The following is a 19,710-nucleotide window of genomic DNA, read 5'->3' on the forward strand; positions in this document are numbered from 1 at the left end:
CTGTCATTCCCACACCAAGGATCCCATTGGTTTAGAAGGAAAGCTATACCAACTAAACCATTCTCTGGCAGCTTCTAAGTAGTAGGCACAATAACCTAAAATTTAAAAGTGAAAGGAAACTTCTGGCATATAAGGCATATCTCAACGATTATTTTTATCAACAGTTTACGTCATATCTTTGAATGGTTAGCATATTGTTTAGAATATTCTTTCAGGAACATTACTATCAATTACCAAGGATTATAAACCTTGTAGTCCATTTGAACCATACTAGTTTGCATTCTTTGAAATGGTCACATCTTTATTCTTACTGAGGGGAAAGAAACTGCAAGGAATGTGGTTATCATGAGCTAATCTTACCCTTAGGGTATTAGTGATATTTTCTCACCTGAAATTGCAGTTGCTTTCTGATTGCCATTCTGCTTGAACATGCCTTACTGCTTAATTATGATGCTGTGTTACCCTGCACACATGATGGACTGGACCCACAGAGAAGTATTTCCATAGCTCACTATTCAGATTGAAGGAAAGAACTGGGGAGAGCGGGTGGTTTTTATTTTTTAATTTTTCTTTTTATGCCTTTCTTTATTCTCTTTCACAAAATATCCGCCCCCTCTTTTCTCACATGGTTATCTCTGGGCCAGGTAAGCGTACCTTTGTGGAGTAATTGTCAGCAGATTGAGTATGGTACCCTGTTAGTATCTGCATAGGAGCTTTTGCCTTCCCACTTTACTCTGGTCAATTCCTCAGCCACGAAACTGAATTTTATATCTTACCCCAAATTATGTTCAAACCTATGTTAAGTAAAAGAATACAATATTTGATGACTATGTTTTAATTTGGGGCTTCATATTCTTGTATACTTTGTTTATTTCTTTAAAAAGTGTCTTGTTGCAGGTTGCAAGTATAAATTAGTGTCAGAATTACCATACAAAACTCTCTTGCTAACTTTGATCCGTAATTTCTTAGAGAGCAATAGAAAACATGGGACTAATGAATAATGTGCCCAGAAGCTCTTATTATAGGGTTGGCATGAAATCCACTAATGACAAGCTTTTTCAAGCAGCAGTTGATTTTAAATCCTATTTTTCATTAGTAAAGTATAAAATGTTAATAATACCTTCCATTGTACTGTTCTTTTGTAGCGTAGTAGCACATATCTTCCATGTTCACCAAGACTCTTTTAAAGATCTTACTAGTAACTTCCTATATCATAAATAAGATTTGTTCAGGAAATAAAAATGTATGTTTTCCCATTGTTAGCTATATGTTTTTCTAATAATCACATCTGAAGCTTATTATGCAGTAATAGCCTTAAGATATTATTTTTTTAAATGTACTACTTTGGTCTTAATACTAGTTTTTAATCTCTTCTTGTTTCTATGAAGTCTGAATGAGATTTTCAAAATTGAATAATAATTTGATCCGTTAATCTTTTGAAGCTAGTAATTTTATTTTCCTCTCTTTGCAGTCTCTGAGGTTCGCAAATGAATAGAGCTTCATTACTGCAGTCTGCATTTAATAACCATTATCCATTATCTTGTAATTAAGACTCCCTGTAACGAATCATGAGGACAATGCAAAAATACATAGTACATTTCTTTAATGAACTGGAAAATGTTCATCTTGTTCTATTTAGTAATGAGTTGCTGAATAGTCATTAAATCCACTGGAGAATAGAGCTAGATGGATTTTGAAGACTGTCTTGAGTTTGTGGTTAATCTATTAGAATTAAAATTTCATCTTCTATTTTTATCAACAGCTGATTAGAAGTCATTCTGTTTGACCAAATTGATTAGAAGACCATATACAAGGGCAGCTGTTGTTTAATGAAAGTTTTTAATGAAACTGTACCATGGAGACTTGTAATTATAGGCCTTAGAAAAGCTTTGAGTAGCTTTAGACCACAAAAAAAAGTATTGTGCTAAAGATTTCAAATGAGAAAAATAAAAAGTACAATTTAATATAATACTATAAATTTATTATTAATTTAATTTCAACTAATCACAGTTGAATCCTGGACTATTTGGTGTGCTGTTTTTGAATTTTTCAGGCCTTTCATCTCTTAGTTTAGTCATTTTGTTGATTGTGAGCATGGATGAAAGAACATTTGTGTGGATGGCATATTTTAATTGTGAGATATTTTCTCATAAAGTTTTCCCCTCAAATTGAGCACAGGTAGACTTGGCTAATGTTGGATTTACATGAGCTCTGAGGAGGGTCTGCAGTGCTCTGTGATAGTGGTAATTGAGAAGGTAGCATTTATTTCTCTAAGGCAATTTTATTTAAGCAAAGGGGCAAGGGCAGCAATATTAAAATGAGAAGTGAAACAAAAGTGCATACCTACTCAGTCTCAGTGGACAATCCATTGTTCTTTTGACAGTAGTGAAGTACCAATATACTTTCTAAACTTAGATTTTTTTCCCCTGGATTTAAAGAAATAGCCAGTGCCTTCATGCTTGAACTATGTGTGACTTTATTGTCTTTCCTCAACATATCCAATATAGACAGTAAAGTTAACATTCCAAAACGTGGGTTTTATGTGATAAGACCTCATGTTGCCTAAAGAAAGAGCACAATTTATGTTTGCAGGTTCAGAACCTTCTTTATGATAAGGGACATTTCCAGAAACATATTCTGAAACATGCAAACATGCCTCCCCAACACAGATTCCTTAGGGATGTACATTCCTTGTTTGGATGTTCCTTACTCTTTTGTGCTTTAGAGTTTTTCCTAAGGGTGAGATTCTTCCATGTGCCCCTCTCGTTTTTAAAATTTATCTTTTCTTCAAGGTCTATAGCAAATCCTACCTGTTTAGAAGTCTTTGTGTATTATTCTAGCTTACATGAATCTCTTTGAACCTTTCCAGTCTTATTGATCATACTTGGCATATACCTTATACACTATATATATTCTTATTTCAACCCACATCTAATCTCTGGATGACAAAGGCTTAGCTTGGTATTTAATGACTTTTAGTTCCAACTTTGGTTGTCTGTGTGAAGAACTTGGAGGTTCTACTCCTGTTCTCAGAAGAAGAAACAGCTAAATAAACTGAAAATCAATCATATTTCTCAAAAACCACAAAGAATTGAGGTTGCAGGGTAAACTACCACTTCTCAGTCTATGGAGGTACTTACTTAACAATGTAAGTCTGCTTAACAGGAATGGAAGTTGCTAGAGCCAAAAACTAGTAGGAATACTAAAATGATAATTTTGACAGTTTTTGGAGGCTAAGGATGGCCCCTACACTCTTGTGGGTTTTACTTCTGGGAACTCCCACCAAGTTGTCACAGTGAAGAGTTAAGTAAGGTCCCTTCTTGGCTATGGAAGAGAAAAGGGAAGATAATCATGAAATATGTTCAGAGTGTTCCACATAACAAAGCCCACTTTCCAGGATAAAGACTTTACCAGAGTCTTTTTCCACTTGGAATCCTTATCCCATCAAAGTAGGGGGAGGAGTTAAAAAAAAGTATGAAAGTCACATTCCAGGGACCTAGGCGCATTTCTTTTGTGATTTAGTTATAAGATTGTAGAATACTTGCCGGCCCTCTTCTATCACCACCATACCAACATGGCCCTAGTATAATAATAGCAAATTATACCTGTTAGAGATGATACACCATCTCTGAGGAGGAGATTTAGGGGAGCCCAAGGCAAAAACAAGGATAGTATGTGATTTTGAGGCCTGTGGTACCTGTAACTACAGCAAATGTTTTAATTAAACATAGCCCTACTCCTAGCTAGATTAACATAAAACCTGACACGAGAGACCTGTTTAGTTTCTCTTACCCAATACATCATATGTGGCTTTCAACAAAAAAATTACAGTGGATGCTAAAAGGCAATAAACCTCCCACATTTTATAGGGATGAAACAAGCATCAGCACAGATTCAAATATAACGTAGATGTTGAAATTGTATGATAAAGAATCTAAAATAACTGACTAGTATGTAATGGACTTACTGGAAAAGTAGATGACATGAAAAAGTATAGGTAATCAGAGATGGGAATGCCAAGAAAGAATCAAAAGGAACTATTAGAAGTTAAAAATATTGGAACAAAAATGAAGAGTGTCTTTAATGGGCCCATTAGTAGACGGAACATAGCCGAGAAAAAGAATCAGTGCTCATGAAGATAAGTCAATAGAAACTTACTGAACTAAAATGTAAGGAAAAAAAACGATTAGGGTTAAGGGAGGCAAAAACAGAACATCCAAAAACTTTGGGATGAATTCAAAAAGTTATAATGTATAATTGGAATAAGAAGAAAGAATAAATAGAGCAACAATATACTGGAAGTAAAAACAGTTAAGAACTTTCCCAAATGAATGGACACTAAACCACAGGTCTAGGAAGCTCAGAGAATGCCAAGTAGGATATGTATGCATGTATTTCTCTCTCTCTCTCTCTCTCTCTCTCTCTCTCTCTCTCTCTCCCTCTCCCTCCCTCCCTCTCTCTCTCTCCCCCTCTCCCTCCCCCTCTCCCTCTCTCTCTACACATACACACACACACACACACACACACAATCTACCTGCATCTAGAAATATCATACTTAAATTGAAAAACAAAGAAATAGAAAATCTTGGGGAAAAAAAAAGCTACAGAAAGAAAACACTTTACTTACAGAAGAAAAAGTAAATAATTCTAACAGTCTTCTCATCAGAAACCATGTCAGCAAGGAGTGAGTGGAAATTGTTAACAGTGTTTAAAGCAAAACCCCCAACAACCTAAAGTTCTATACCCAGTGAAATTATCCTTCAAAACTGAACTCAAACAAAAAGCAAAGGGACTCTATAAAAAATGTTAGAAGTCCTTCAGGGAGGAAGAAAATGATATAAATCAGAAAGTCTTGTTCATTAGAAATAGGAAGAAGAACATCAGAGAAGAAATAAATGAAGATTAAAATCAATTTTCCTTAATTGATCTTAAAGATAACTATTTAATAATATAAGTTTATTGAGTAATTTTATCATAGGAGTAATGGAAATGAATGACATTAGCATTATAAAAGACGAGAATGAAATTAGAGAGATTTTGTTAAAAGATATCTGCAGTACCCATGTAGTGATATGATGTTATTTGAAGGTAAACCTGTTAGGTAGATATACATATTGAAAACACTAGGGCAATCACAAAAAAATTTACCAAAGAAGTATAATTGATATGATGAGAGTAGATGAAATGGAATCATATAAAATGCTCAATTAAAGTTAGAAAAGTCAGGAAAAAGAGGTATAAAAATATAAAAAAAGGTGTAAAAGTTATAAACATGGTAGATATTAATACAGTGATATCAATATTCACTTTAAATGTTAATGATCTAAATATACCAATTAAGAGATTATAAAAAAGCAGGTTGCTACAATATGTTGTCCATAAGAAATCCACCTTAAATGTAGAAGATTAAAAGTAAAGGGTTGGAGAACAATATGCCATGCTAACACTCAGGAGTAGCTATGTTAGTTTTAGACAAAGAAGACTTTAGAAAAGATCCATTATGAGGTATAAAAAATGATATTACATACTGAGAAAAAGTCATTTCCTCAAGAAAACAGAACATTCCTAATTATGTCTGTGCCTCATAAGAGAGCATCAAAATATGTGAGGCAAAATTCAATACAACTGAAAAGAAGAATAGATAAGCTATCATAGCTAGAGGCTTCCAAACCCCCGTTTCAGTAAATGGTAGCTCAAACAGGCAGATGTGGTTGACCTGAAGAGCACTGTCCTTCAGCATGATCAAATTGATGCTTATAGAAAGCTCCACCCAACAGTAGCTGAATACATATTCAATTTCACATGGGACATTAATTATGGCAGGCCACATTTGGGCCCATAGAACATATCCTAACAAACTTAAAAGAATACAAATCATATAAAGTGTGTTCTAAGAGCACAATGGAATGAAATTTAGAAACTAACAGCAGAAAGATAGGTGAAAAATACCCAAATGTTTGGAAATTAAAAAACACAATCTTAAATAACATATGGGGCAAAGAAGAAGTCTCAAGAAATTTAAAAATAATTTGAACTAAATTAAAATGAAAATTATTATTTGTGGGATGACTCAAACCAATTGCATAGAGGAAACTTTATAGCATTAGATGCATATATTAGAAAAGAAGAATTGTCTAAAGTGAATAATGTAAGCTTTTACTTTAGAGAGAGAAGAACAATTTAAGCCTAAAGCAAATGGAAGAAAACAGAAATTAGAACACAAATTAATGAAATTAAAAGCAAAGACAATAGAAGGAAAAAGTTTTAAAACCTAAATGCTATTGCTTTGAAAAGTAAGTTTAGTGAATCTCAAGCTAGGCTAATCAAGAATAAAAGGTATGATAAATAAAACAGATCTTGTGTATCTTGTGTATAAGATACAAATTGCCCATACCAGAAATGAAAGAGGGGTCATCACTACTGTTCCTGTGAACATTTAAAGGATAATAAAGGGCTATGTGAAAAACATTATGCCCACAAATTTGATAAAGTAGACAAAATGGATTAATTCCTTGAAAGACATAAGCAGCCAAAACTCAATAGGAGAAATAGTCTTACTGGCCCATATATATTAAAGAAGTTATTTAAATTTGTTAATTTTATATTTACATAAAGTATTTTATGTGATTGTTTATATGAATTATATGTTTATATAAGTCATGTGAACATTACATGTTTATGTAAATGTTTTGTAAAATGTTTTGTAAAATAGTGGTTTTATTTAATAATTTAACTTTATAAAAGAACAGTAATTATAACTTTCCCAAGGAAAGCACTTAGATGGTTTAACTGAACATTTAAGAAATAATACCTCTCCACAATCTCAGAAAATAAAAGAGAATACTCATTTTATGAGACCATCATTATTTTAACAGCAAAACCTGATAAAGACACTATAAGAACAAAAAGTTATAGATCAATATTTCATGAATATATATGTATATAAAAGATCTATAAAATATTAGCAAAATGAGACCAACAGACCAACAATATATGAAAAGATATACAACTTGACCAAATGTGATTTACTCCAGTCATCACAAAAACACTGGACATGTACATCAAGAGACGTTATACAAAATACCTGACCAATACTTTCAAAACTGCCCAATTATTAGAATCAGGAAAATCTAAGGAACTGTTGGAGTCAAAAGGAATCTATGGAGAAATGAAAAGTGTAGTATCCTGGATGGGATTGGATAGTGAGTAAAATAAAAGAAATCTGAATAAAGTATGGGCTTTGAGTATAATAATTCCTTAACTGTAACAAACCTACCACACTAATGTAGGATGGTCCTAAGAGGGGAAACTGGGTGTGGAGTTAAATTTGTACTACCTCTGTACTTTTTCTGTAAATCTAAGTTGGTTCTAAACTTAAAAGTTTATTTAAAAGTAAATAAATTAAACAATATTTTGTCCTGAGCCGCCTGCCCAGTTTTATTACTGGCATGGGAATGAAGTACAAAATTATTTTTCCTTCCTCATTAGTCATTTAAAGGTGGAAAGGGTTGTAGTTTGCTTTTTCTCAGTAGCTGTGGCTGGCCATCCAACCGTCCATCCTTAAATTATTTATTGGGTTCCTTCTGTGTGTCACCCCTGGGGGTATAGAAGTGTATAAGAAAGTTGCAGCACATGAACCCAGAGGCCTGCATACAGTACAGTCAAGAAAATGGAGCAAACACCTGTGTAGGCCACTGTAGCCACTCTGGGCAACTGTTGCTACTTTGGTGGATGCTCTGGCCCTCCCAGTATATTAGGAAGAGTTTTTCCAACCTTACCCTGCCAAAAGTTGGCTCTTTTGAGTAACTTCAGATAGTATGATTTTTTAATGATCATGGCTTTTTAAAAATAATTCTTCAAATGTATCCTCAGTTCTTTATCTCAATAATTGTATAAGATGCTTAGTATTTAGATGCTATTCAGTGTTGTACTCCAGTGGCTTTTAGTAAATCCAAAGGTAATGTCATTATTAGGAAAACATATTTGGGTCTCATTGTGAATTCTTTAGGGATGTTTCCCTTAACTACTTATATCTATATGGAAGCTTTATTCTCTTCTTTTTTTTTTTTTTTTTTTTTTTTTGGTACCAGAGATTGAACCCAGAAACACTTAGCCACTGAGCCACATCCTCAACCCTTTATATTTTTTATTTAGACACAGGGTCTCTCTAAAGCTGTTTAGGGCCTCACTAAGTTGCTAAGGCCGGCTTTGAACTTGTGATACTTCTGCCTCAGCCTCCTGAGCTGCTAGGATTACAAGCATGCACCACTGTGCCTGGCTTCAGTCTCTTCCCTTTGATCATCTTATTTTTATGTTTTAGGGGCCGGGCCTCAGTTCTTTAGTGTACTTACCCATTCATGTATTAATGAACAGATAGCATGAACTTGTCAGGTAACTATCACAGTAACATGTGCCTGCTGCAAGGCCTTTGCACTTTTTTTCCTGGTTGTAATGCTCTTTTTCCAGATTTCCTTCATTCAATCTCTATTTGAGTTTCACTGATCAGAGATGCTATCATGATAACTCTTTAAACAAAACTGCCCCTTTTCAACTTCATCACTCTGGCTCATTACATTGTGCTTTCTACAGAGCATCTATTTCCACTTGACATTTATTATATATTTGTTTATCATCTTTCTCTTTTAGAACATCTTCACAAGAGCGAAACTTTATTTATTTTTTATCTATTCCAAGCATTTAGAATGAGTCCAACATTTAATAAGCACTCAGCAAATGTTTGTTGAATGAATGCTTGTATGGCAGGCATGTCTCCATTCTTCCAATTCACCTACAGACCCAAAGAAAAGAAGGCTTCCCATGACTTCCTCTGATGTGTCAAGAATTTCCCTGATATCTACACAAATTGCACACCTACCTTGGGTGTTTGCTTCATTTATATTTGTACACTACTTGACAGTTCTCAGAATTTTTATTTAATTTTGATTCATTGCAGAGTTTTTTCAAAGAGATTGTCTCTTTTGGTCACCTTGTGTAACACTGTGAAGCAAGTAGAATTTCTTTAGACGTATTTTATAAACAAGGTCATATTTCTCCAGACTGTAACTTAATGCCTATTGACCTTTCCCTGTCCCCCTCTTCCCTGTTCTCTCTGGTGGACCTATGCTGCCTGTGTATCACTCACATTTTGAGTATTTCAGGGACAGGTATCTACATGAAAGATGGAGTCCTTATTTAGGCAACCCTATGTAAGTGTCTTAGAGACACTATATGTATCTAAAGTTCTACATGTGTGCATATTCTTACTATTGACCTCAAGAGAGTTACTTAACTTTCTTGTGCCTCCATTTCCTCTTTAAAGATGGAGCTCATAGGTAAGGGAGAGGGGAGGTACTGGGCAATGAAATTAACCAAATTATGTTGTGTGCATGTATGAATATGTGACAGTGAATACCACTATTATTTATAATTGTCATGCACCAATTCAAACATTATTTTAAAAAAAATAAAAATAAAGATGGAGGTGATACTGTACTTAGCAACAGTGGTTGTAAGGATTGACTTACAATTTAACAATTGTAAAGCACCAGTTTTATAATGCATAGCACACAGCACTCAATTCATCTTAGCTATTGTTATCATTTCCTTGTGTCCTTGTGTTCTTCTGTTAAGCTACATAAATAGGTTTAAGATATATTTGAAAGAAGGAAGTTGTTTAATATGTTTACAAAATATGCAATAGCATTGTGTCATTCATGGAAATCCTAATCTGGTTGGAAGACACCATGCTTTCATTAATGAACAATGCAGTAGAAATCAGCTCAGGGTGATTATTCTTGTGTTATCACAACTGTGCTATGTACTTTCTATCAAGCATGGGAAAATGAGTACACACTCCAGTTTTGTGGTAAAGTGTCATGCTATGTGATATTAAGCACAGAGCATAAAATTATTTTTGTTCATTAAACAGACTATCCTGATTTTAATTGTGGTGTCAAAATATGAGGTAAGAGTCTCAGAGGTCCCTAAGAACTTATTGGACACCTAGATTAATTCTTCTGATGATAAGAAGGGAAAAAATACAAACAAAAGTATTTTAAAGGTAGATTTTAGTTTGAATTTTTTAAATAATTAATGAAAAGTAAACTTGTGTTCCTCAGGGGAAAATTTTTACATAATTCATTTCTTTCACTGATTTAAATATAAAAAAATAAGTTTTTAATTAACATGGGAGTTTTTCTTGCTTTTGTTTTAGGATCAAATTTTATTAAGACCTCTACTGGAAAAGAAACAGTAAATGCCACCTTCCCGGTAGCTATAGTAATGCTACGGGCCATTAGAGATTTCTTCTGGAAAACTGGAAACAAGGTATATTATTGCCAGCAAATCTTTCTTCATAGTAAAGATAATGTTATTTATAATACTTGTTATAGCCATTGCGATAACTGTCTTTTTATGCAGAAGGTGTGAATGAGTTACCTTTATTAAGATAAATGTTTAATTTACCTTTCATTATGAAAGAACACATTTATAGGGAAAATGTGCGATTAATGAAAGTGAGTGTGAGTGTGGGCGTAAGTACATGTGATCAAGATGTAAACTTGCTGCATGTCCTTTTATTAACTGAAGACAATTTTATCACTGACAAGAGATTCCTAAATGGGTTCTTTAACGAACTAATTCTGCTGCAACACAGAGCTTTCTGGCAAGGTGTTGGCCAGTGAAAACAGGTTAATGCAGAAATTAAACTTCCTTGAGGAATGGAAAGAATTGCAGAGTAACATTTATTGAATGATAAGCTGTGGTGGTGATATGAAAAGTATGCAATATAATGGGAAATAATCTTTTCCTGTCATTATTGAAGGACACACATAAATTGGTTTTTCTGTTGGGAAACCCCCGGTCCAGAAAAACTTATTACTTTTAATAATATGAGGTGAAGAGAAAATTCTCGAGGAGATGAACTTATTAAACAAAATAATGAAATGCTGTGAAACAGCAGGGAAAAGGTAGCTAGACGTTATATAGCTCTTGAATTAAATATCCATTTTTGCGTTTTATGGCAGTTGGATGTGCTCTTTGGAAGACTGTTAAGCTGAGGAGGGTATATGCTAGCTTTTGTCAGCTTTTCAAAAAATAATACATATATTTTGAAACATATGAAGTTAAAAAGGGAAAATGTGTATGAGGTGTTTTTTAAAAATGAATTTGGATTTTCCTTTTCACTTCAAGTTACTTGTCTAGCTGCATATTATCTCAAAGGATTTTTTACATCATTGGAGAAAAGGTAGAGTGTGTGTGTGTGTGTGTGTGTGTGTGTGTGTGTGTGTGTGTGTTTAATGAGACTTTCCCTTCCTGAGGGACATCTTTAAAAAACCAATCTCTTGATTTCCACCAAATAGGACCCCCCAAAAGACCTTTAATCTTTCACCAACTGGATATGATGACTATATATGTGACTGTAGCTTCAGTTTATTTTGGAATTGGATAATTTTTTGGAATATACTGGTTGTAAAAGGAAATAAACTTCCAAAATTTTCTCCCTCAGAATAATCTCACATCTGAAGTACAAATAGAAATGTTTCTTGTGACCTACACAACAGATCCAATTTGAGTAACCTCTATTTGAAAATCTTTCTGCAATGATAACTTAAAGAAAATAAAGTTATCTGCAAATAAGTTAAAGAAAAACATAAAAAAAAAAAAAAAAAAAAAAGAACCTATAAAAAGGAGAAATCTCTCTTTGGTCTCTCAGTAGAAAACTACCACCACTCATTAGACCAGTGATTCTCAATCTCAAAGAACATCAAAATCAAACATGAGATTTTTTATACACATTAATGCTTGAACCCCCATCCCTGGCTATCCTGGGTTATTCCTCAGGCTTATGCATTCCATTGTTAGGGTTCAAACATGCCATTTGGAACCCAATCCTGTTTTGCTCTCAAAGAGCAGCTATTGAGTAGTTAACCATGTGCCATGTTAACCTATCTTGGAATGCAAAAATGAACAAGTCCCTTCCCAGGAGTGTTCTTAGACAACATGCAAAATAGTTCAAAGAAAAGTTTTGAAGTTCTCGGTGTTCTAGACCGGGTTTCAGAGGGAGGAACATTTTGCTGTTTCAATCCTTTCTTCTTAATTGCATTGCATTTATCCCTCAGTTTAATAAACTAAGTCCAGCTGGTTTTAAGAAAAGGACAGGTACACGTCAAATCATTCTCATTAATCATGTTTGACATCAAACAAAGAAGATCTGTGTATGTATTTGCAAATCATGGTACAGCTTTTGGGTTGCTGACAAGTTGCACCAGCAGCTTTTAGATGGTACAGTTTCTACTTCATTGATTTAAGCGATGTTTTACAATGTGATCAGCCACCTTCCAGACCATGATTAGTGTCACTCCTGAGAAGCAGAGGTTTAATATTTCATAACTGATTTCATTACAGATTTATGTTTTCCATATTCTCTCCCTCAAAAAAAAAAAAAAAAGATTAACTTTTATAAGAACCTGCTTTGGAAACATTGCCAAACAGACTTGCTGACACAAATTGAACTATATAGAAAATCTATATGAAATACTGCCTAATTGACAGGAAGGCTCCTGTGATTAACATGTATGCTAATAACAGCTAATTGATTTTTTTTTTTTTTTTTTTTTTTTTTGCCTTTTTTCAACAAATAACCTCATCCTACATTCCCTACCCTGCTGCCTTACAGAGTCCTGGCTTGGGCTGGGGAGTTATAGCAGGTATGGTTAGAAGTGCTGCTGTGTGAGGTTGTGTGGTGGAGATAGGGAAACCAGGGAAGAGACTGACTGATATTCCGTGCTAGCAATGATGAGGGTCTAGTCTAAAATGTAGACATGTGGGCAGAGAGGAAGGTATGCATATCCAGAAGTTAAGTAGGTAGGCTTGGTAGGACTTGACTATTGAGTGGGTGTGTCCTGGTCAGGGAATGGTGGAGTTCAAGTTCACATGAGGTTTCCTGCTTGGGTTGATCATAGAACCATTGGTTTATTGTCTCCCCTCTCCAGCATTTTGTTAGCAATCATCTCCTGGTGCTTTCTTTCAAAGACCACCTCTGAATGATGAAATGCAAGAATTTTATATCTGGGCTCTCAGGGGTATTGTTTGTTTGACTCCATCTGTAGATTTTCTACTTTTCTGGATGTTCAAGTTCCTTGACAAAGTAAACCCAGATGAAGAGGCTCTTACTGTATGTGGAGCATATTTTCCCTTTCCTAATGGATATAGGACATTATTTACAAACAACAATTTTGGCTGACTTGGGCTGTGTGACTTGAGCTGTGTCCACCCTTAAAAACTTCTAAAATATTTAGATCCCCTACACTGTCTTTCTGTTGTACTTATGTAATTGGTCTTTCTGCATGATAGAACTTTGTGTGCCTACTGCTTCGGAAAAAAAGTCCCTGCAATTAAGTTGATTAAAACAACTGTCAATTCTCCTCCCTGGAATGCTGCCAATTTGGTTAGGGTGACCTTGTGGCCTCACTGATTCTGTCCTCTTTTTTTTAAAGTACATATCTGCTTTTGAATCTTGTGAAGGCTTGTTTAAATTAACACCCATAAATCAATGACATTCCTATATGCTGATGACAAATCATTTGAAAGAGAAATCAAGAAAACTATCCCATTCACAATAGCCTCAAAAAAAAAAAAAAAAAAACATAAAATACTTGGGAATCAATCTAACAAAAGAAGTGAAAGACCTCTATAGTGAAAACTACAGAACACTAAAGAAAGAAATTGAAGAAAAACTTAGAAGGTGGAAAGATCTCCCATGTTCTTGGATAGGCAGAATTAACACTGTCAAAATGGCCATACTACCAAAAGTGCTATGCAGACTTAATGCAATTCCCATTAAAATTCCAGTGATGTTCTCACAGAAAAAGCAGTCATGAAGTTTTTTTGGAAAAGAGGCCCAGAATATCCAAATCAATTCTTAGCAAGAAATGTAATGCAGGAGGCATCACAATACCAGACCTTAAATTATACTACAGAGCTATAGAACAAAAATGGTATGGAATTGGCACAAAAATAGAATTGAAGACCAATGGAACAGAATATAAGACACAGATACCCACATAAACACAGTTATCTCATATTAGACAAAGGTGCTGTAAACATACATTGGAGAAAAGATAACCTTTTCAACAAATGTTGCTGGGAAAATTGAAAATCCACATGTTGTAGACTGAAACTGAGTCCCTGTATCTCCCCCTGTACAAAACTCAACTCAAAGTGGATCCAGGACCTTGGCATTAGACCAGAGAGTCTGTACCTACTAGAAGAAAATGTAGGACCAACTCTCCATCATATTTGCTCAGGAATGGACTTCCTCAATAAGACTCCTAAAGCACGAGAAGTAAATCAAATCAGGAATCACTAAATGGGATGGCATCAAGCTAAAAAACTTCTTCACAGCAAGGGAAACAATCAAGAACATGAACAGAGAGCCTGCAGAATGGGAGAAAATCTTTACCACATGCACCTGAGATAGAGCATTAATCTCCAGGATATACAAAGAACCCACAAAATTTAATACCAGGAAAACAAATAACCCAATCAATAAATGGGCAAAGGAACTGAACAGGCACTTCACGGAAGAAATATGATCGGTCAACAAATACATGAAAAAATGTTCAATATCTCTAGTAATTAGAGAAATGCAAATCAAAACTAAGATTTCACTTCACTCCAATCAGAATGATGATTATCAATAATACAAGCAACAATAAATGTTGGCAAGGTTGTGGGTAGAAAGGTTCGCTCTGGAAAGCAGTATGGAGATTCCTTAGAAAACTTGGAATGGAACTACCATTTGACCCAGTTATCCCATTCCTTGGCTTATACCCAAAGTATTTAAAATCAGCATACTATAGTATTGCAGCTACATCAGTGTATAACAGCTCAATTCACAGTAGTAGCTAAGCTGTGGAACCATCTTAGGTGCCCTTCAACAGATGAATGGATAAAGAAAATGTGGTATGTATGTACAATGGAATATTATTCAGCCATAAACAAGAATGAAATTATGGCATTTGCTGGGAAATGGATGGAACTGGAGAATACCATGCTAAGTGAAACAAGCCAATCCCCAAAAAACCAAAGGCCAAATATGGTTTCTGATATGTGGATGCTAACCCATAACAAGGGAGGGTATGGAGGATAATTATAGAAGTTTATTGGATTAGACATAGAGGAATGAAGGGAAGGGAGAGAAAGGGAATAGGAAAGAGAGTAGCATGAATCAGACATCACTTTCCTGTGCTCATATATGAGTACATGACTAGTGTAACTCCACATTGTTAACACAAGAATGGGCTCAAATTTGTAATGGGTTGCACCCCATGTATGTATAATGTTTGTATGTACATTAAAATACACCCTATTGTCATGTATATCTAAAAACATTAAATTAAAAAAAAAAAGATGTGGAAAGAACGGCTTTTGTGGTAGATTTTCCTGTTTATTGACACCTTTCTTTTCTCTTCTAGGCTCAGCTACAATCTAGATGGTTAAGGTTTATGACTTTGCAAGAAGTGAAATGCTAATCAGGGTTATTAGCCCTTATTAATGTCCCCTTAGAAGCTGGGGGCATTCCTCTCGTTAATTTTGGAAGTTGCTTTGTAGAGTGAATGGGCATGAATAAGGAATGCATGGTTTTTTCGCTGGATGAACTGAGAAAGACTGAAGTGAGAGAGAGAAGATCAAGATTCTGCATAAACCCAGTATCATTTTTAAAATCAACCCAGTAACAACAGTTATCTTCCCTTTTAGGTAGGCTTTAAGCCAGCAGGAGGCATCCGCAGTGCCAAGGACTCCCTTGCTTGGCTCTCTCTTATAAAGGAGGAACTTGGGGATGAGTGGCTGAAGCCAGAACTCTTCCGCATAGGTGCCAGTTCCCTGCTTACAGACATTGAGAGACAGGTAAGGGGCAATGCCTTTGTCCTTGGAATGAATTGACAAGTGCTTTTGAGAAATTGAAAACTAGAGATGAAAACTCATCTAATTTGCCTCATCATACCCAAACCTCTACTTTCTTCCAAGCAGATCTCCACCTGAAGTAGGTTGGGCAGAGTCTGCTGGAATGTATTCATTATTATGTGATAGCATAATTATTATATTAGGTTTATGATTTTGTAAGAATTACTAATGAACTGAACTCTGATTTTCCTTACAGATTTACCATCATGTGACTGGCAGATATGCGGCATATCATGATCTCCCAATGTCTTAAATTGGCATCCTGACCCAGAAAAGTTATTTGCAACAGTGTTTAAAATCTTTTTTCTGCCTAATTGCTAAAATTATTGAAAAATAGGGGAATAAGTAACTGATTTTTTTTCCCCTAAGATGTTCACTGATCTTAGAGGATGAATGAAAAAGCAAACTAATCCACATGTGGCACTCATTTCAGGCACATCTGAAATGGTCTTAATTACCAGATGATCTACACTATTAATTTTGTGAGTTTTTTACCCTAAAAATTCTGAGTAAAATGTTAATGATAACTTGGACAACATCAAATTCTAAGGGGGGAAGAAAAAGTTAAACTGCCCACATGTTCTCCAGAAAAAAGAAAAGAAAAAAGAAAAAAGCAACATTGCTGAACTGCTGCTGTAAGAACTTCAGGAGCTACTGATTTGGCACTAACTTTCTGTCATGAAAACCCATCAGTTTTTTCAATGAACGTGCTCTTTTATTACTAGTTTTACTAATGAAGTTTCTGACATCATTTTATGGAACTATGAATATCATTGAATTTTTAAAATAAAAACTCCGTGTGGTTGTTTCTTTTTTAAAAAACCATTTTACATATTAAAAAATTAATCCATTAAACATATAGAGGTTTTATCGGTGACTTTCTGAATATCTCTAGTAGATTACTTGGTTATATATATCAGACAAAGCACCTTAGTACATTGTGAGTGAATGTAACTCTTAAGGTTTTCTGGTGAAGTGAATAGGGTTCAGAAAGCAGCAAACACTAATATGGCACTTACTGTGTACTAAGCTCTTTACCTATATGAATTTATTTAATCCTTATTTAATCATTATAATGCTAACATAAGTACAGTAAAGTTTTGTAATCCTTTCAGTAGTAAGTACTGATATTATCATCTTTTTAGACAGATAAGGGACTGGGACCAGAACTTAAGCAACCTGCCAAAGGTTGCTCAAAGTTAGCAGAGTCAAGAATCAAGCCCAGGTGGGCATGCGGGCTGCTAGTCTGTGCAGTCTCCGTGTGTGGCTGTCACACAGCTGGATGCACAGGAACAGAGCCCACTGTCAGCTCCAGGGAGTGGTGATCTGCCTCATGCTTTACCAGCTCCATTGCCCTCTGTCTCCCTTCCTCCCACCTCCAGCCTTGTTGCTTGCTAGCATCTCTACCACATTATAGAACGTAAGTTTCCTTAAATAGTGATTTACATCAAGTCTTTTTTCCTTCCCTGAACAATGATCCAGTTACTCATAAGCAAAAATCCCAGACTGGGAGCCTGCTTTGGTCTCCTCTCATCTGCCAGGTTCCAGTTAAACCTCTGTTTGTCTCTCTTTGGGACCTTGGCCTAGTCTGTTCACATCTCTTCACCTCTGTTTCTTCATCTGTGAAATAAAGGGGCTAGGGCAGGTGATATCAAGGTTTTCAGACCTAAAATTATACTACCCCAAGATAATTAGAACAATCCAAGAAAACATTTTATGGCTAGAAAGAGAAAACACTTTGTACCAATCTAAATTAGAATTTGCCTCTTGGGAGTCAATTAAGCAAGTCCCTCCAAGCACCTCTCTTCACTGTAAAGGAAAGGACTAAAATAAGAATGGAAAAGAAATCTTGCTTTCCTCCAGTGCCTTAGCAGAATGCTGACTCTTGACTTGTGCCTTTGGACATGGTCCGTGACTTTGAATGCCATCTTCAGCTTCATAATATGCTGGCCCAGGTGCCTACCTGTGCAATGGCCAGTCACCTTTGGAGAAGAAACATTACAGAAAAATAATTACTTTCTATCACCTTTGAAGCTGTTCTAATTTCACTGGGGTTTCTGTTTTCCTCCCATTAAACCCAGCTGGTCATTTTAGTTGATCAAGTGAACAGGCATCATTATCTTCAATTTTAATTTATATGAGGCATCCACTAAAATTGACCTCTATGGACAATTATAGATGCACATAGGAAATTAAGACTGGTGAATCCCTCAAACCTATTAGAGGCTAATGAGCATGGCCTGTAATGGTAAGTAATGTTACATTTTGAGGGACAATTTATTCCAAGGACTGTGGGACTCTTCATCAGGAATGTCTGCCCCTTCTTACCTGGCTCTTGAAATCAGATGTAGTACAGATGACTTTAATGGAAACACCATATTTAATGTTGATTGCTATGAAAACATAAGAGGAAGAGGTCATTTTTGAGGTGACTGTGATTTACTACAAGCAGATTTGTGTACTTCAGAACATTAGTGGCAGATGCTTTATGCAATCAGAAAATGAATCACTGTGTTCTGTATTTAAAGATTCTAAGTTAAAAGAAGTAACCCCCCCATTGTTGGAATTGTTCAATAAAGCATAGTAGGCCCTAAAGTTATTTTTTAATCAATCACATAAGTTGGGGCCTTAAATGAACTGTAGAGAATATCTAGTTCAACCCTGTCATTTTTTTTTTACATGGGAAGAGAAACTCAGTGAAGAAGTCACTTGGGCAAGGTCATATGGAAGTTCAGAGCTGAGGTTAGAACCCATATCCCCATCCACAGGATGAAATATTTTACAAGACACAGCCAGGTCTTTGCAATTGAAAATTTCTTGCTGGTTTTTTACACCTTGTCATATGTTCTTTTGTTTGTCAGCATGTGTAGTTCAGTTTGAGACCTACTTTTGTCCCTAGGAATCTTCCAAATGGCATTTTGGAGAAGACCAACCATCTCCCCTTCACCCAAGTTATAATGTGATTGATTTCATTTGTTAGAATTTCATAATTTGGGGTGATTTCTCATCCTGAATTTTTTTAAAAAACTGAGTTTTGATTTTAGGAGAAAAAAGGAGACTCTTGGATTCTTATTTGTGTACACATGGGGAGAAACTGACTTCTGAACTCAAGACAGTTTTAAAATTTACACATTCCTTGCCTCTCTGAAGTATTTCAACATAAATGAGAAGATGAGATGAGTTAGTTCACATGTGAAATAGCTTTGAAGGAGACCTATGCAGAAGTGAGCACTGTTGCAGATACCTGAAAGTGTGTCCACACACTTTCATGGCACGGTCCCTGTCCTGATCAAGCAGAACACTGTGTTATGCAGAGACGCCTTAGATAAGCCAAATTTAGAGAAACCAAATCAGTTTCTTCAGAAAAATCAACTTAAGAGTGCAGAGGGAAGCCAACATTGATTTTTCTTGCATCAACCTGACAATTCTTTTTTTGACAAAACAAATGGGCCAGAGTGCAGAGATTTAAAGAATTAGGAAGAATTTGAATAGATCTTACCTTAAAGAGAATGAAAATATTTGGCCCATTTTGGCACTAGGAAAACTGTATGAGGTGAAGTCAATTTCTACATTTATTTTCCTGATGGTACTCAGGAGTCTTTCCTCCCAAAGGAAAATATGTATTTTATAACCACCACCAAGTGATCCTTTCTAGAAATGGCCACAGGTAACATCTGGCTGATATATAAAATATGTAGTAAAAATAATCATTTTTAATTAACTAAAACCTGCTCAGGAGAGAGA

At 35.2% G+C, this 19,710-nt stretch overlaps 1 protein-coding gene across 2 annotated transcripts in view; it reads left to right on the plus strand.

Annotated features, from left to right (window-relative positions):
* DERA (deoxyribose-phosphate aldolase) overlaps window positions 1-16,825 on the plus strand; it is a 123,425-nt gene extending 106,600 nt beyond the window's left edge. For both annotated transcript variants that reach the window (XM_079140402.1, XM_079140401.1), the window contains exons 7-9: window positions 10,214-10,326; window positions 15,760-15,909; window positions 16,163-16,825. In XM_079140402.1, the coding sequence (XP_078996528.1) occupies window positions 10,214-10,326; window positions 15,760-15,909; window positions 16,163-16,219 (320 nt within the window). In that variant the 3' untranslated portion in view covers window positions 16,220-16,825. The remainder of the gene's footprint in view (window positions 1-10,213; window positions 10,327-15,759; window positions 15,910-16,162) is intronic.
* Window positions 16,826-19,710: the final 2,885 nt, after the last annotated feature.

This window comes from Sciurus vulgaris (assembly GCF_902686455.1).
Source record: "Sciurus vulgaris genome assembly, chromosome: 5".
Taxonomy (NCBI): domain Eukaryota; kingdom Metazoa; phylum Chordata; class Mammalia; order Rodentia; family Sciuridae; genus Sciurus; species Sciurus vulgaris.